At 46.9% G+C, this 17,477-nt stretch overlaps 1 protein-coding gene across 1 annotated transcript in view; it reads right to left on the bottom strand.

Annotated features, from left to right (window-relative positions):
- Positions 1-9,306, bottom strand: part of MXRA8 (matrix remodeling associated 8) — a 16,881-nt gene extending 7,575 nt beyond the window's left edge. The window contains exons 1-5 of the mRNA XM_026050982.1: positions 9,125-9,306; positions 3,212-3,235; positions 2,461-2,769; positions 1,842-1,943; positions 292-750 (exon numbers count right to left, since the gene is read on the bottom strand). Of these exons, the coding sequence (XP_025906767.1) occupies positions 292-750; positions 1,842-1,943; positions 2,461-2,769; positions 3,212-3,235; positions 9,125-9,173 (943 nt within the window). The 5' untranslated portion in view covers positions 9,174-9,306. The remainder of the gene's footprint in view (positions 1-291; positions 751-1,841; positions 1,944-2,460; positions 2,770-3,211; positions 3,236-9,124) is intronic.
- Positions 9,307-17,477: the final 8,171 nt, after the last annotated feature.

Here is a 17,477-nt window from a genome sequence, read left to right as displayed (position 1 = left end):
AAAAAAAAAAGAGGCAAGGAAAAAAAAAAGAGGCAAGGAAAAAAAAAGCTGAAGGGTAGAGGAAAATTCCTAGTGTTAGGCAGTTAGCCCTGATGAGGGGACGCTCCACTTCTGCCAGGACAAAACGTTAATGCAACTGCAGGATCGTTACTCACCTCTCTAGACCTATGGATCCAATTCCAATAGCTGAAGCAGCCTAGAAATAACCAAGCCCTTCCACCTTGCTCAAAGGTGCAACCACAAACACTCCTCTCTTCCCCAGGCAGGACAACCACGTCACAAGCCACTTACCCGCGGCTGGGGCAGTGTTGTGCGTGGTGAGGTTCATCACCTTCTTCTCTCTCACTGGTTCTGTCACAAAGACCTGGTAGATCCTCCGCTCATGCAGACCGCAGTAGTGGTGGTGCAGGTGGCAGGAGTAGGTACCCTCATCGGCGCTCTCCAGCGCCGAGATCCGCAGGGAGAAGTCACCCACGGCAAAGGCCATGTCCGTGATGTTCATCTTCTGCCGAAGGAAGAGCGGCCCGTAGGAACGGCGCTCGCCGGACGCGTACAAGTCAATGAGGCGGTCAGCTCGGTCGTGAGGCACGCCGGGGGGCTGCCGGTCCCAGTGAACCACCTGCTGCTCCTCCTCACTGTGCCGTTCGGTCCAGATGTGGTTGCGGTTCACGCAGGGTAGCGTCACGGTGCTGCCCTCCAGGGCCACGATCACGGCCTTCTCGCCGTCCCAGTACTGCTTGGCCTCCTTGCCTGAGGAGGTGACACAGGTGCCACCTGGGTACACACACATCCCTACACACTTGTCTTAGGCTTAAGAACACCAAGACACAGCTGAGGTTGCCCTCAAACCTGCATTCCCATAACACATCAAAGAGCTTCAAGGGGGAACGTGCTCTGCTCACACCAGCAGTTAGCACAGAAAGCAACACACACGGATCTTCCCCATCCTAGACCAGTGCATTAAACAAGACCATCCCTATAAATGAGAGTTTGCCTCCAGCTTCAGGAAGCAGGAAGCGTTTTTTCTCTAGACTAAGCACGGAATGGGAATAACAGATTTCAGCTTCACGATTCTGCGCGTCCCAGCTGCCCAGACAGCTTACGCAGGCTCCGTACAGGAAATGCTTTTCTGCCCACAAGAGCTGTAATTGCTAGAGGAGTCCAGGAGCCCTGCTCTGCATTCTGGCCTTGTGGAGGATTAATAAAAGAACCACAACCCCAATGAGGAGAATGAGGCTTGCAGGCTGCACTGGGTGTTTTTTGCAGCAAAGCTGTCAGAACAGCAGCAGCAGAAGAAGAAACTTCTGCTCTGCCCTTTGCTTCCTTAGACAGCTCAGCCCTCACCTCTGCACCTCTCCTTAGTTACAGAGCCAGGGCTAAGTTCAGGGAACCACCTAGGAGGAGATGTCTGTGGCTAACCCCAATGCTGATGGATGTTGCGAGCCATGTTTTACTGCCAGAGCAATCACAGACTAACCAGGATACCTACTTCAGGCATTTAAATTAAAGGCCTCTTTGCATTGCTTGGCACGGGTCAGAAGAAAGGAGTGAGGTTCATAAACGCACAACGAATCAACTGAAATTCAGCGAATCTGAGAGCAAACAGTGCGCAGTGAGCACCACTGTCTACTGACACATCACAGGATTCTTGCAGCACCTGGGGCCTGAACCTGCAGCTGAGCAGAGACCTGGATCCACACTGCTCCCCTTGGAGGCTAGGAGAGCACACAAGGCCTGCCCGGATCAGCCATCGAGTCACCCTATGAATTAACACAGCCCTGATGGCCCCTGGAGTCCCAAGACCTGCAAAAAACAGGCTATAAGCTGCTTGCCACCCCTACCTTTTTTGGTGATATCCAGCTGGATTTTCACAGTTTCGTATAAGTGGCAGTAGTGATGGTGCAGATTGCAGGAATATATGCCTTCATCGCTCTCTGCAACATCTAGGACAACAGAGAAGAGACAGGAGGCTGAATGGCTCAGGCTTAGGCAAAGATTGCATTTGTCACTTATGCTGAAGCCCAAATGCTTGTACGGATACCAAAGGATCCGACAGAATATTATATTTTGTTCAGTTCACTTACTCTTGCTTGGTACATATTTATATTAACAGAAAGAAGAAGAAAGTTGATTGAAGTTTAGCTAAGAGCAGGAATGGCTTAGCTAAGGCAAAATGGTACTTGAGTTCACATTTCAGGCACAGTCAAAGGTCCACAAAGAGCGAGGGTGGTTTTCAGGCAATGAACTGTTCTCAGTCCCTTTTTGAAAACATGATTATTCCAAGGGAAATAAAACATTTTTGCCAGTGCTGCAGATCTGCTGTTTTTTGGAGGGGAAAACACTCTGAAAAATATCTACTTGCACTGCAAGACATAGAGCGTTTAGAGAGTTTAGACATAAAGCTTCCTCTCCACAGGGGAAAAAAAAAAAAAAAAAAAAAAAGAGGATGCTCCTTAATACCTTTGATAACCAGCGAGAAGTTGCCATCTGTGAAGGCATTCTGGGGCATGAAGATCCTGCCCTGGTTGTAGGAGCTGTAGACACGTTGGTCTCCGGCCGAGTACATGTCACAGAGCCTCTCCACCTTGTTATCGCCGTAGTAGCTGCTGTAGAGGTCCCAGTGCACGACGCGCTGGCGGTCGTTAAGGCGATCCTGCGTCCACACCATGCGGTAGCTCTTGCAGGGCAGCACGGCCTGGGAGCCCAGCGCAGCACTGATGTTCAGCACGGACACGACGACGCTGGCCGGATTCGAGGCATCGGCTGGCACTGAGACAGGGACAAGGAGAGAAAAACAGAGCTGGGAGATTAAGGGCATGGGAAGGAGGCACCAGAGCAGGACTCGGTGCTGCTCTAGAATCTCACATCTTTCACCCCAAAGAAAATAACTTTCAAGACCAACGTAGTTCTTTATCATGAAAAAGTACAGTTGGAAGTCAATAAAAACACTCATTTCATGCAGTGGAAACAATGCCAAACATCTGTTATCAAGATCCTAAACCTGACTTGACAACCTATGCTTCCTACTCCCAGTCCCTGTCATACCAAAGTTCAGAGACACCCATTCATGGTGAACTTGGTCCATGCCTATTAAAATCAGCCACAAAACTCCCATTGCATATCATGGAAGTTGGGGGCTTTTTCCCCCCCTCCCCCTGCCCCCTCTCATAACCACAAAAGAATACAGGTAGGTTACAAAGATATCACTCACCTGAATATAAGTTAACAACAGAACCTGTCAAAGAAGATAAAAAGAACATTAAAACTGAAGAAAAAATATTAATGCTCTCTCAACCACCAGCCATGCCCTCCATTATTATTGCATCTATTCCTCCCTTCTCTGTTAATATCCTTATTTAATAAACACATTGTGCTAAAGCCCAGAGGCTCAGGCTCCTACGCAACTGATGCTGGGATTAATGCATTTAAGGGAATCCTAGAGCTCTGCTGAGCCCACCAGCCAAAGCAATGATGCGACTTGGCTGGTTCCCTTCGCTCCCGTGACACACCTGGATATCTGCGCTCTGCTGAGCAGATAGTGCCGGTTTGGGGAGCAAGAGGAGCATCTTCCCCTAACATTTCTTGCCTGCTGACACTGTAGTTCTCTGCAGTTCTCTCCAACCCACCTGACTCACATTTGAGCAGGAAGAACTTCGCAAAAAATTAAACATCACCTTCATTTTTTGTTGCTGGATCCCTCCTGCCTGTTGCGTAGGAGACTCTGGGAGGTCTCCTGGCCCCACACAGCCCAATGCAGAGTCCCAGCACAACGACATCATTCATCTTCCTAAGCAGGCAGGCCCAAATGCGTTCCAGCAAGATAATTAGATGTTTTGTCCTGCTAATATCATAGGCACAATGTTCTCCCAACAAGGAGTGTATTTTCTTCAGGCCTGGAATTTATTCACTTCAAAAGGGAATAAATTAACTCCAGATTGGGGCTATTTTAACCACACCCTCAATGCATGGGCTGAGAATAAACTCTCCTTCCTTTCTGTTTCCTATCACAAAACCCCAGGCAGTGAAATCAGAGAATAAAAGTGAGTGGTGCTATCTGCTTAAAGACATGCCAAACTGCCAAATTCACTTTTTCTACCTCTACAGTCTCAGCAACACGGACAGAAAAAGCTCCCAGGACAAAGCCTGCATTGCTCTGAATATAAGAATGGGACATCACACTCGGACACTGCATTCCCATCATTTCATGGTCTTTTTTAATATGCTGCAAAAAAACTGATGGTAGAATATGGTAAGTTGCATTTGTCCCCGGGGACCAGGGCTTAGACTTAGTGTAGGTCAATAAAGGATTTATATAAAGCCGTTTTATAGTTTTCTTTCCTTCAAGTTATCCAAAGGGTTTTGGTCTTCAGACTCATAACATCCGGGTGATGCGACAGCCGGTCCTCAGCACAACAGCGTGAGCTCAGAGCAGCCTGTCTGTGCATGCGACCTGGTGTCGTTCAGGCTGCAAACAACAAGGAAAGGTGGAGGCACACGGGAACGCTGCTCCGTGTGCTGGGAGCAGACCTGGAGCTGACTGCCTGCACTTCCAAGCCAAGCTTTCCTGCCGAGTGATTTGCTGCTCCAGAGACATCCTTTCCTGGCTGGGCAACAGGAATGCATTTACTTCTCTCCTTTTCCTTTGAGAGTTAATGTAAAAAATATGGAGGCCAAATGCCTCCAAATGCCTTTATGAGGCTGCCCCATAAATCTAACAAGTGACAAAGGTTTCCACCTAGGCCTTCTCATGTGCTCCATATGCAGCTCCTAGCTCTTTATCCCATCGAGAGCCCCTTGCCAAACAGGGGCAGTTCCTCCACTCTTCCAAACTCAGCACTCTGCAATGCATGGCAGCAGTGCAGCTGTCTGTAACGTACCAGCTTTAGGCAAGCAAGGCTGTTGGGAAAGGTTTTTCATCTGGCTATTAAAGCAAGAGCTTTAATAAGCCGCAGAGCGGCGTTCCTGTTTCTTGCCTACTTGCCAATCACATCCCAGAACTCCTGGGTCCTTTGAGCCCTGTCCTTCACAGCCGTGCGATTTTGCAGCTTGCACTAGAACAAAACCCATCCAGAGCCTTGCAGTATATCTGAGCTTAGCACAAAGATGAGACGTGAGAGAGAAAGGGGTTTTCGTGACATCTGTGCACTCTCTCTCACACACAAGCACATTCTGGACAGAAGCTTTGGGTCTAAAGTCTGCCCTGGGGTATTCAAAATCTCAAAGTGGTAGGTGGGAATATCAAAAGAAAATGAGACAGCAGCCCATAGCCAAGGATTTAGAAGAGAAGGAAGCAAAAGGTCTACGGCAGCGTTTACACTTCCACAAGGCGGAGGAGGAAGATCCAAACGTGCTGACTCCCAGCTGTGGGAATTCCCATTCCGTGTCAATTTGGAGATCTGCGTGCACACACCAGGCCACGGACGAGCCTCAGACTTATTTGGGATGGCTGTAAATGGGATCACTTAGATAGCTAACGAATGGGGAGTCTCTCTGGTCCCTTTTACACCTGGAGAAAAAGCAAGTTAAAACTGACTTTCAAGAACCTAGAAACAGAACAGCAGTTTTTTATGGAATGAGCTACCTTTTCCTTTCAGAGTCTCCTGCTTCTGCTATGCGAGTCCCCACCTGCATCCAGCAAATCAGACAAATCCCCCAGCCATCCTGGTCAACTGGAAAAAAATCTATTTTGGTGAGTCACATTCCCAACCTGCAAGTATAAACTCAAGGATTATTTCCGCCTTTGTTGAAAGATTGGAGTCCTTTGCAGTCATAGCCTGCATGACCTGGAGCTTCACAATCTCCAAATACCTGGGGAGGTGACAACCCCGAACTCGCTCTCGTTTCAAGGTTTTCCAATCCCATGCGCTGGATAATCACTTCCACCAACCTCTGCGTAACGCCTGCACTTATAGAACAGCAGGGAGAGGTCCATATACCGTCCCTGATACATTCTGTGCAATTCAGCTTGCCTTTCAGCGAGATCCTGCAAGTACTGAGCCGGTCCCACAATATAGAAAAACAGTCTGCACCAGTTCCCTCATCCCCAATAAAATACACAGCCAGGCCTCACTTCTTGAATCTCATGTACTTTTCAAATAAAAGTACATGAGATTCAAGGAATCTCCCCCCCCCCCAAAAAAAAAAAAACCACCCAGGGTTTTTTTTGGGGGGGGGGGAGGGAGCAGTGCTTCTAACCCCAGCTTCTGAAAAAACATCTCACATCCTCAAAACTCTCTAGGCAGAGCCCTGGAGCAGTTTAAAGAGAAGTGCCCCTTGAGCCTTCTCTGAACTTAGGGCACTTATGTCCTTGGAGGAAACACAGGGACAGCTTCACAGCTAGAAGCACATGTCACAAATCACTAAGTTCCTGCCTGATGCTGGAGAATAAAGGGCTGTGCCAGAACAAAAGAAGAAACTCTGCACACCTCATAACCGGTACACGAGTGCCAAAAGCAGTATATGCTCCAAGGGACAAGATACCACTAGCTTTAACCACAGGGCTTCTCCTCAACTCAGGAAGAAATTTGCCATGGGATTCAGCAGACCCAGGACAAGCTGCCTGGATCAGCATCTAACAAGACAAGAAGCATCACTGAAGTCCAGATTACTGGTGATCAGGAAAGAAAGTAATCCCCCAAATCCCTGGAAAATCTAATGACACATCCCACCAGGCATGCAGGTTGAAAGGCTGATATCTGAGGCTGACACTAGCTATCTGAGGAAGCTCAGCTCATAGGTCCTCCTCACATCTTCGCTACAGCCTCTTGATCCGTCTCAGCTTCTTTTCCCTATTCAAGAGGGAAGAAACATCACCCTGCATTAGGGGTACTCGTCCTGGAGAAGGGATTTGTTATTCAGGAAATGCCTAAAGCAGCAGATACCCCCCTCTTCCTGATGGCAGGCCCGTGTGCAGGAGATTTAATGCCCCTGTAGAGCCACTATTCAAATAGCACAAACCCCAAAGGTTCTGCTCCGGAACCACCCCCATTGTTTTGAAGGGCGGCAGTGGTTCCATCCTGCTCCTCAGGGAGCTGACACAGTATCTAAGGGGTCACGATTGCTCACAGTAGTAACACAGAGGCAGCAGCAACAGCTCTGAGCTCAGCTCTGTTCTGGCAGCAGCTTCTCTGGATGTGAGAATTCCCCTAGGAATCAGGTCCGGTCTCCCCCTGAACAGCTCGGGAAAGAGAGAGCAAATGCCACAATTCAGGCTTGGACATCTCCCATTCACCATCTACTCCTGCTGGCCCAGGACTGCAAGTCTAAGATTTTTACTAAAAATAAGATTTTCTACAAAGTCAATCGATGATCGAGACAGGCCCTAAGCTGTGATTTTTTTTTCCCCCCTAAATCTTTACATTTATTTCTAGCATCTTGCTGGGCCACGCTTCTCAGCACCAGAGTTTTCAGCCTTTGAAAAAAGCACGTCAGGATCGGGGCGCCCTTAACCACCCATGTGCTCCCAGCAATCCCGACACCTCGCTGCAAGCGGGAACGTGTCTGGGAGCGGGCAGGCAGCAGGAATGTGCTGCCTCAGCACAGAGGAAAAAGCCCTCCTTCCGTGCAAGAAAATGAGCGCCATTTTGGCCTTTGCACAGCAGGGATCCCTCATGGACTCACCCCGACTTTCTCACAGACAGCTCAGATATTAGCTTGGCTTAGTAAACACTTCCCTGCCTCATGTTCTTTATGTTGGCCTCGGGCCCGTGCAATAGTTCGCCCTGCCATTCCAAACACGGAGCAGTTCCTCCCTGCAAGAGATTAACACTTGAGGGTGGGGTGATTCTTCAGAGGGGATCATCTTGGTAAATGTTAAGGGGCCCAGATGTCCCTGCCTGGTTTGGGTGGGCGTGGCAGGACTGTGATATCATGGTTGGCACCTGCACAGGTTTCCCTGTAAAAGACAATCAGGGCCTGCCAGGGATGCTCTGTCCTTAGGCAGAGAGCTGTTGCCTGTGCACAGGGCTCCCACTGCTCTACAGCAGCCTAATATGTTGGTCCTGTCCCAGGCTGGGCCTAAACTCTGCCGCAGGCCTGACCCACGCGAGGAGGCAGTTGGACTGGTTGGTGCTTCTGAGCTACCACCCGCAGCCTCCCACCCTTCTCCAAGCACAATCCCACGGCGCGTGCTCGCTTCCCGAGCTGCTCCCAGCCTTCTACTCCTATGGCTGCTTCCAGACGTCACCCTGCTGCTCAGGTCTTCCTCGAGGCACTGCAAAAGGAGGGAATGAGAAACTGGATTCATCAGGGAGCAGAGCGAGAGCACTCGAGTCGCTCCATCCATGCGACTCAGCTGGCCAGTTGCAGCCTCTCAGCAATGGGGCTGTGGAGAGCAGGGGGTCACTGGTCCCCTCCAAAACACTGGAGGGGGACGTCACTCCCTACTTGCTCCTGTCAGCAGCCCGACAGTCTTTTCGCACAAGTCCTTAGAGCTGGAATCTGTCCTTGATCACAGGTGCCTCCTTCAGAGCCCCGGGTTGCTTTGCTGCAGTTTTACCATTTATCCCCGAGTCTTCCTCCCTTCATCCAGTCCCTTACTGGAGTTTCRCCATTCAGCTTGGGCTCAGCCCCTCAGGACACAGCATCTGCTTTTAGCCCTCACTAAAAACTGCAATAAAGAGCAATTGAGCCACTCTGCTGCTGTAAACCCAGCCCTTTCCAGCACCCAACCTTCACAAGAACTACTGTCTTTATGCTGACAGCACAGAACCCTGTTGTTTCCCTCCACCCTGAACACCCTCAGTTATCAACCGTCCATTTCTGCCTCCTCAAAAGTCCCAAGCAATCTTGGATCACATAAATCTAACAGTACCCAAGCTTTATTGCACTCCCACTCAGTTCCCATCACTGTTTTTTGAATCTACTGAGCAAGGTAAACGACAGATAATAAAAGTCCAAGCATGCTGAAGAGAGTCCCCAAACATTCCTCTTCTCTCCCTCCCTCTCCAAAAGGCAGAAGAAACCCAACATTTCCTCTACTCACAGACCAAAACGCGGCTAATTTAGGAATCTGAATAAAACATTGCAAAGACGACAGTTCAAAGCCTCCCAGATAACCTTCATCCTTGTCCTTTGCAGGTGAAATAAAGACAAACAACAGGATGACAACCAGCTAGGAGCTTACTTTGCTGGAGCAGGAGCTGCCACAGGAGGAGTTTTCCTAGTTGCTCCATTTCTTCAGCCTCTCCGTGTTTTTGCCTCCCTTGAAAAACAAGTCAAATACTTTTTTTTTTCTGTAACTTGAAAACACTATGATCTCATCAATTTGCAGCCAGAAAGCTGTGACAGCAGCTCATATTCTGCAGAATTACTCCACCTCCGAGTCCCAACCTCCCCTCTCTGCCGCCCGCCCTCCTCTACTCACACTCCACCTCCTTCCTTTCCCTACCACTCTCTGCACAATTACTCCAAACACACTCGTCCCTCTGGGAACTTCTGCTCTGCCCCGACTTTGATGTACGAATTTTATTGGGTTAAGTTAGTCCTGTTCAGCTCTGGGCTCTAGAAACAATCTTTCTCCTCCTCTGGGGATGGAACTAATTTTGCTTGTGTTTTACTTGATCCAGCTGTTCCTTCCTTTGTTTGACACTCATCCAGTTGTCTGCCTGAAACTGGATTTACTCTCTTGCCTTCAGTGTTTTTTTGATCTTTGTCTCCTCATATGGTTTTACTTTAAGCTCAAGTCTCAAAAGAACTTAGAAAACAAGGCTTGCACCCTGGACTGTGATTTGTAAGCAAAACCCCAGTAATAACTATCCCAGCAAAAGAATGATCACGGCAAAGAGCTAAATATGCATGAGCTTAGGGCAGCGTGGACAAAAGAAACCAGCACATAGACCCTCCAAACACTGCGAAGTTGGGTACAGCTTCCCATATTAAGAGGCTGAAATACAGAAAGCTGAGCTGAGCTTAGAACTTTGTTTTCAAGCTCTCATATGAGGGTTGAGCTATGCCAGGAGCTTTATCCTGCAGAAGGTTGTTTTGCAGAGGTCAGGTACTGGAGAACTAGAAACAGCCAAGTGGAATTCCATGGAAGCTCTCCCTAAAAGGGAAGGGAAGGAGTCAAAAGTAAGGCCCATATCTGAAACCCCTGAACTCTGCAAAGTGAGTTGAGACTTTTCTGTGCGTCTACTGTGAGTCTGACAATTTTCTCCACTTGTGATACGCTTTTAATACAATATAAAGCTCTCGCTACCAACCCAAAGGAGAAAAGAAGGTATCCTTATACAGGGGGGAGACACCCAAACCTTAAGCAACAAAACACCCAAACTGCACAGCCAGGAAGATCCCATGGAATAAGGCAAGAAACTTGACAGTCCACTAGATTTTTTTCCCTTGCCGCTTTTCCGTATCATCCAGTACACTAGAGGAGAGAGATATTCTAGCCTAAAAGGGGCTGTATTTCAGGGAGGTAGGTGATATGAAGAGAGATTATAACACAAACTTAAGCAAGCACATTTAGCCTGGAAATGGACTAAGTCAGACCAGAAGTTCATCTAGCCCAAGCTCCTGTCTCCGGCAGCAGACAGGACCAGATGCTTCCAAACAAACTCAAAGAAATTTGAGCTATTCTTAGTAAATAATCTGACCACGCACACAGCCTGCTGTTAACCCTAGCAAGTCTTCATGTTGCCTTGGGCAGATCTAGGCCAGTGCTGGCTTTGTTTCCAGAAAAACTTCTAAGATCATCTTCAAATAAAAGCCTCATGAAGTCTCACTGCAAATCTCAAATCTGTCACTTAAACTAGGTGGAGAAGGAAGGTTGTGGGTAATTAGAACCGCATCATTCACAGTCCAGGTTCCCACACTCAGCAGCTATGCTATGTCCATCCGTTCACACTTTCAGTCCATTTGCAACTCTATCATAGGAAATGCAAGCCTGGATATTTGCATTATCCATAACCACTTGTGTATCCATAACAACTTGTGGTTATGCACACAAGTGCATAAGGACAGTTCACGTCCCTAAACTGAAGGCTTTTTGCCAGAACCTCAGATCATTTCTGTATGTATGGGAGCAAACATTTCTACAGCAACTGATGTGCTGAGCTGCTACTGAGACACAAGTGCAATGGAAGAAGGAGCCTTTCCTGTTGCCTCTGTCTGCCCAGGGAACTGGATAAGAGGCTCTGACACGAGAACCTCTTAGTCAGCAACCTCTCCAGGCTGGGAAGTGTTTGCCTGGGAGGCCCGGAGCTGCTCCCACTGTGCGGGCAGCAAATACACCCTCCTGTTGCCTTGTTTGCACTCAAACACAAGCTGAAGCTTCCAGATTCTGCCTTTCTGCCACCTCGCTTTGGCGCTGCAGAGGTTACTGGCCGTTTCTTGCCCAGCCTCCCGGAYGGAGGCAGTTGCTGTGGTCGCTGCTGTCACGAATCGGCTACTTCCTGGCTGAGGGAAGTCAAGGCCAGAGCAAACTGCTGCCGCCTCCTAAGGAAAACAACCCAGTGGGAGGAGAGAGGAGGAGCTTCCCCACGGTAGGAGAAGGATAGGGACACAAGAGAGAATTTCACAGATCCTTGCCCTTCCCTCACTTTTCATTCCCAGTCCAGCCTGAGCCACGTTCCTCGGCCATTCTCTCTTCTCCTTTCCAACAGCAGTTTGGGTCCTGACTCTCAAAAAGAATCCTCCTTTAACTGCCTGCCCTGACCACAATGCCAGTCCAAAAATGTGACTTTCTCCATGCAAAGGAAGGTAACCACCAGCACCAAAACAAGTTGTTCTTTAATTTTCACCTGTTGTCCTCAACATAGCTCAGGTTGGCAGGGAGAAGACAGACACTTCTGTTGCCCGAATCAACTCTAGTTCAGCTGGAAGTGCTGGCAAGTAGGAAAAAGAAAAATCCCTGCCAAAGGACAACACGGGGTCCCAAGATTAATCGGCTTGTGGGAAACGATATGCCACAAGCGACATCTGTCGGGAAATTTGTTCTCCTTGCTCACTTCCATTGCAGCATTTTCCATTTCTATGGCTGTAGACCACACTGGAAGACCTCCTAATAAATGTAGATTGAAGATGACTAATCTAGAAAATTAAGTAAATATTAGACAAGAAAAAAGGTGTGATGTAAACAGGTACCCCGCACCTCTGTTTTCTGCCTCCTTTACAAAGGTATAACAAATGCAAAGTATTAACAAGGAATGACAGAATTAGCACCGTGTTGACATGAAGACACAAATTCCAGCACGAGGCCATGGGCAGAAGATCTATCAATGTTCCCCGTTTATATCATTGACAACTTACTTGGATGTTCTCTAAATACAGGAACCCTCATAATCTGCCATGATCAACGGCAAGGAGAAAATATCTGCACATGAACAGGAACAAGCATAATCCATAAAACTGCAAAGGAGCAGGGAATATTACAGCTTGGAATGAAGGGTGCTGACAGAGAATGGCAAAAGCATCTTGCAAAAGCCAAACCAAGAGCATAAACAGAGCTCTGCATGGAACAGCAAAAGAGGGAAAGGCAGGAAAACTGCAACTCACTGACACCATCTCTCCTTCAGCAGGAACTGGTTAAACAACCCTTGCTGTGTCCTAAATATGAGTTTCAGCAGGATGGATACACATCTATATTCACTCCCCTTTTCTGAGAAAGGCCTGCTGTGAGYGGAAGGAGCCCTTACTGCTGTTTTTGCTGATGGAAGAGAACAGTGTAACACAGATTGATGTGAATTACCCAGAGGGTCCAGGTTTCTCAGGAGGCTTCATTTGGTTGCAAAGCTTTTCTCATTAAAATAAAGCTTTCAGCTCCAACGAATCCCATAAACATGCATGAAATTGGTTAACTTGCAGCAAGAGCTGGGAACTAAAAAGGCAAAGCTGAAAACCAACTGCAATAACAGGGTCATCAAGTGAAGTGTGTCATTATTCTAGTGATGCAACAGCAGACCCGATGTTACAATGTTTTCTCCCGTGCTCCCTAGCTGTAAGTGTTAAACACCAATATCCCTTTTCTGAAGGGCATACTCGGACAAGTTGAGGAGCTGGTCACATCAGGTGGTTTTCTGCTCCCCATTTTCTTTTTATCCCCCTTGTTTCCCCTTGTACTCCCCTACGTGCCAAAATTAAGGATAAATTCATAGATGCGATGCGTGCATATCAAGTAATAATAAAACTGCTTAAGGACTTACAATATTTAGCTAGATGGAACCTTAAGACATTTTTTTATCTTCTGCTCAACGCACTGAGCTTTGCAATTTTCCTAGCAAAGACCAAGATATGCACAACGTGGGACCTGCAACACCCAAGCAGACTTAGTCAAACGATTTGTGCACATGTGTGCACGTATGAGCTCTTCCAATACTTCTGTCCTTGTAAGGTGTAAGGAGCCCTATCTGCATCTTTGGCCATAAAGCATCTCTACAGCTCATTGCTTCCTGTCACCCAGCACCTTTGAATGATACGATATTTAAGCCCACTTTCTGATGGAAAGCAGCCCTTATTCCTCTTGGCAAGGGTCATTTTTTTCTGGTGGCATCATAGCAGTGTTCAGATGCTCCAGAGAAGCAAACTCTCCTCAGGCAGCTCCTGGAAGGAGAAGGCAAACGGACAGGAGCAGCAGTGAGACATGCAACACAAGAGGAAATGACTCACGGAAGATCACACAGCAGATCAGCGGCAGAATGCAGAACACAACTCAGACCAGCTGCATGGCAGCCTAGCAGCACATTAATCCTTGACTGCTGCCTCAGTCTGCTCAGGAGGCGAGGACTCACACGCATCAACTGCCAGCACTGCCAAGGAAGCCAACCGAAGGATAAAGCTGGACAAAACCTCTTCCCGTCTTTCAGCTCTGGAAAGCTTTGATGACACGTGGAACTCAGAGACAAGATACATTAGTCACAACCATGATTTTTAACTTGAAAGTGGCTGTTGCACTCCTCATGCCTCTCAGATTTTTCCAGAATCCAAACTCCTTAGGAAAAGCAACAGTCATTGCCTCCTGCTTCTTTTCAGGAGACAATAGTGGAAAAAAAAAATACACAGCTTTTTTCCTTTTAAAATACTTAACTATCTCCCAACCAGAGAGCAAGCCAGCAGTGCTATCAACACTCAGAATTTAAAAAAGCAGATATCAGGCTCAGAATCGCAGTAGGCACTATCTGAAAATTGGAGCTACCATTTGTCGTGACTCTGGGAGTGGGCTCTACGTATTTATATTAAAGAAGGAAGGAATTGAACATTAATCTCCCTCTAAGGTCCCCAGCAATTGTACATTGCTGCAAAGCAGGCAGATTTTTCGAGGGCTCCTGAAAAGCCTCTGACTGGATCTGGGCGCCTCCAAAATTAGCCATCTGTACAGTCTAATGAGACTCCCTAAATTAACTTCTGAATATCAAGTGCAGGAGACAGACAGGCAATCTATGACACGGGATGGACTGACTCACTCCCCCAAGAGCAGCAGTTCTGTGATTCTTGGCTTTTCCAAACCTACACCGAAGCCACCATTTCCCCCTCCAGGGAACAGAGACTTAGTCCTGGTCCAGTTCAGCAGACGGGAGACTGCACTAAGACAGGGAAGAAATGACAGAGGGATCAGGTCACCTCTGAGAACTTTCACTCAGCCAACGTGTTTGTCTAAAGGAATGAGAAAGCAACAGCTCAGAACTGTGACATTCCACCTTGCTACTCCTGTCTGTTAGTAGGTGATCTGGATAAAGCTGCAAAAGTTTCTAAGTTCCAGGGAAAAATAAATAAATTAATTAATAAATAAAACAGGACACAGGCTAAAGAGAGGCACCAAACGAACAAGCCTGCATCCCATCTTTCACTTAAGCAGCACTCTGGCGTAAGGGAGCGACTGTTTTGCACACTCTTCTTCATCTCAGCTTTGAAACCAGGGAGAAGATCCACATTTACATCAACAGGCTTTGCCTCCGTAATTGCAACTGCCCTGTCCAACTCCTTATTTTTGTGCGCCTCAAAATAGCTACCTGCTAAACTCCCATGCTAGAGCCAAATTAAAAACTGTGCCCAAGAGCAGCCCTGGTTTAGTGCCAGCGCAGCATCTCACCAGGGCATTTCTCCACAAAGGGACTCTCCAGCAGACAGTCACCCACGCAGGCAGCACCAAGTCACATTCCTTCAACCTTGAAAAGACCCAAACCACAAGAAAACAGCACCGTGTTTCTGCAGAGAACTAGTAAACCCTGCAAGTGCTCATAGAGACGACATCAACTGAGAGATGCCACTTAGGAGGCCACTTCTGACCATCAGCTTTGTGCCTCAAACCACATCTTTAGGTCTCTCTCTACATGGGAACAAGGGTCTGGTACAGAGGGCTTTTGAAGGGGGGACTCCATTGCCCACAGTAATTGCGGTTCATATCTGGGGCCTGCCAAAAAAAATTAACCAGTGGCATTCCAGGCACTGCATCTTATTTTGAGATCAGAAATGACTACGAAAGAGTAGAAAAATTATTAGCTTAGCTCTGCAAATTGTGCCGAAAGTTTTATTTACCTTAGTTTTATTACCTTAGTTTTTCATGCCCCTGTTTAAAATAAAAATACTCCATCTGAAAGGAGGTTGCCTTCCACAGAACAATATTAGCTCGCTACTGAATTTAGACACACAAACGTGGGGTTTGGCCAATGTTTAAAACCCCACACTGAACCCATGTGTGAACTGTGTATTTGCTTTAGATGCAGCCTTTGGAGGACCCAGACATCCTCACCTTTATGTGAAGGAAACAGAGCACCGTTGCCTTGGCCTCCTCTAGAAACTAAATGCTCCAAGAACATTTTTGCCTATAAACGCAACTTAGATCAGCTGCATGTCAGGTTAGTAGTACATTAATATCCTAAACCGCTGCTTCATCAAAAACTACATTTGTAATTTTTTTTTTTTTTTTGCTCTCCTTTCCAATCCCCAGTCCAATTTCAATTAGAAATCTCTCAAGCAGAGTGTTGCATCCAGCACATGGACATTAGGATGTCGAAATCAGGCAGAAAAATTACAATATCAAGTCTCTGCATAAATTCCTCACAAAGGGAAGCTTTCCTCTCTTTGAGAGATACAGCTCTCTCCTCTTCCCAACAAATACATAGCGTTATCAGAAAGTAGGACACAATTAGCTCTGTCCTACCTTCTGATGGCCAACAACAAAGTGTCTTACAGATGGCAGGATGCCAAAAATAAAACTGACATGTGGGTCATTCTCTCACATTGCAAAAAAAAAAAGACAGAAAAACTAGACATTTAGGGTTTTCTGGAGGATGACCATTCAGTCCTCTGTATAGGAAGCAATAAAAAAGATCCTTTGTAGAAACACTTTCTGGATAATAACGGAAACAGTCAAAATGAGCCGGGAAGCCAAATTGAGGCCCACAAAGCCTGGGGGAAGATGCTCGTGAACAGTCACAGCTTCCGCTGCCAGGACATACATGGTGACTCCGGTGGTGAACACGCGCCAGACTGAGGTCCCATCAGTGGCTCCCTCGCTGCTCAGAGCAGCGAAAACCTTTTTGTCAGTAAAGGAAACGACTCCGACTCCATAGTGCCCAGGGTGCGGAGCTGGTGACTAACACAGGGCTGTCAACACATCACACTGCTGACCATAACAATTCCAGCCCCTTTTACTGTTATTTCTTTGGCACAGTCTTCAACAACTGCTTATTCTTCAAACTTAACTAGTTCCTCACTGGCTGGTCACTGAGCTCACCCAGAAGCATCTTGCTGTGATTTGCTAATTCCTTTAAAATAAACCTTAAGAATGCCAAGTTATTACTTTTCAGCCTATGTGCCAGCTCAGAACTCAGCACTCCTGGCTTAACAGCAATGAATCTGTGAGCAGTTTCAGACCCCAAATGCTGAGACACTCCCCGGGGGCTAAATCCTCTCCAGACTAAGACACATCAAACAGTGACACCCCATCAGCACAAGATCCACCTGAACGGCACAAAGACCTGATTATCAGACAAGTGAAGATGATAAATGCATAAGATGATGCATTGTTTCTTTTGGGGAATTACAGGGTAATATTGCTCCTGAGGTTTTTAACAGTTCTTATAAAAAGCACATTCAGTAATAGCAGGAGCAATGCCGTAGAGTTCCTTGAAAGGTTCCAGTTTTGAGGAATCTTTCTGCAGCCACAGCAGTTGGGCACAATTTCAAATATATATCACAGTCCGATCTCTGTGATAATGAGCAAAAATTACTGAACATCCTCCTGCTGATGTTCAACCATTTCCTTTCAGGACAGCAAAATAACAGGGAGAGACAGAGAAATCTTCAAGCCTTAAATATTTCTAGAATGATAAAAATCAAATCTTTCCTATTTAGAGTACTTTTTGCTATAACTATATATGCACATATTTGTGTGAATGTATTAAACTTACAGGTAGACTGATATATGTATATTTTTGGAAGGAAGAGCAAGACATAATAAAGCTTCATATATATGTTGAATATTATGTACTAATGCTCCCCTTACAGCCAAATAGACACCATTTTTCTTCTCTCATTCTCCTTAC

This window comes from Nothoprocta perdicaria, unplaced genomic scaffold (assembly GCF_003342845.1).
Source record: "Nothoprocta perdicaria isolate Ctin4 unplaced genomic scaffold, notPer1 scaffold_72, whole genome shotgun sequence".
Taxonomy (NCBI): Eukaryota; Metazoa; Chordata; class Aves; order Tinamiformes; family Tinamidae; genus Nothoprocta; species Nothoprocta perdicaria.
Note: the sequence above shows the minus strand (reverse complement) of the source record. Positions and strands in the feature narration are given on the sequence as shown.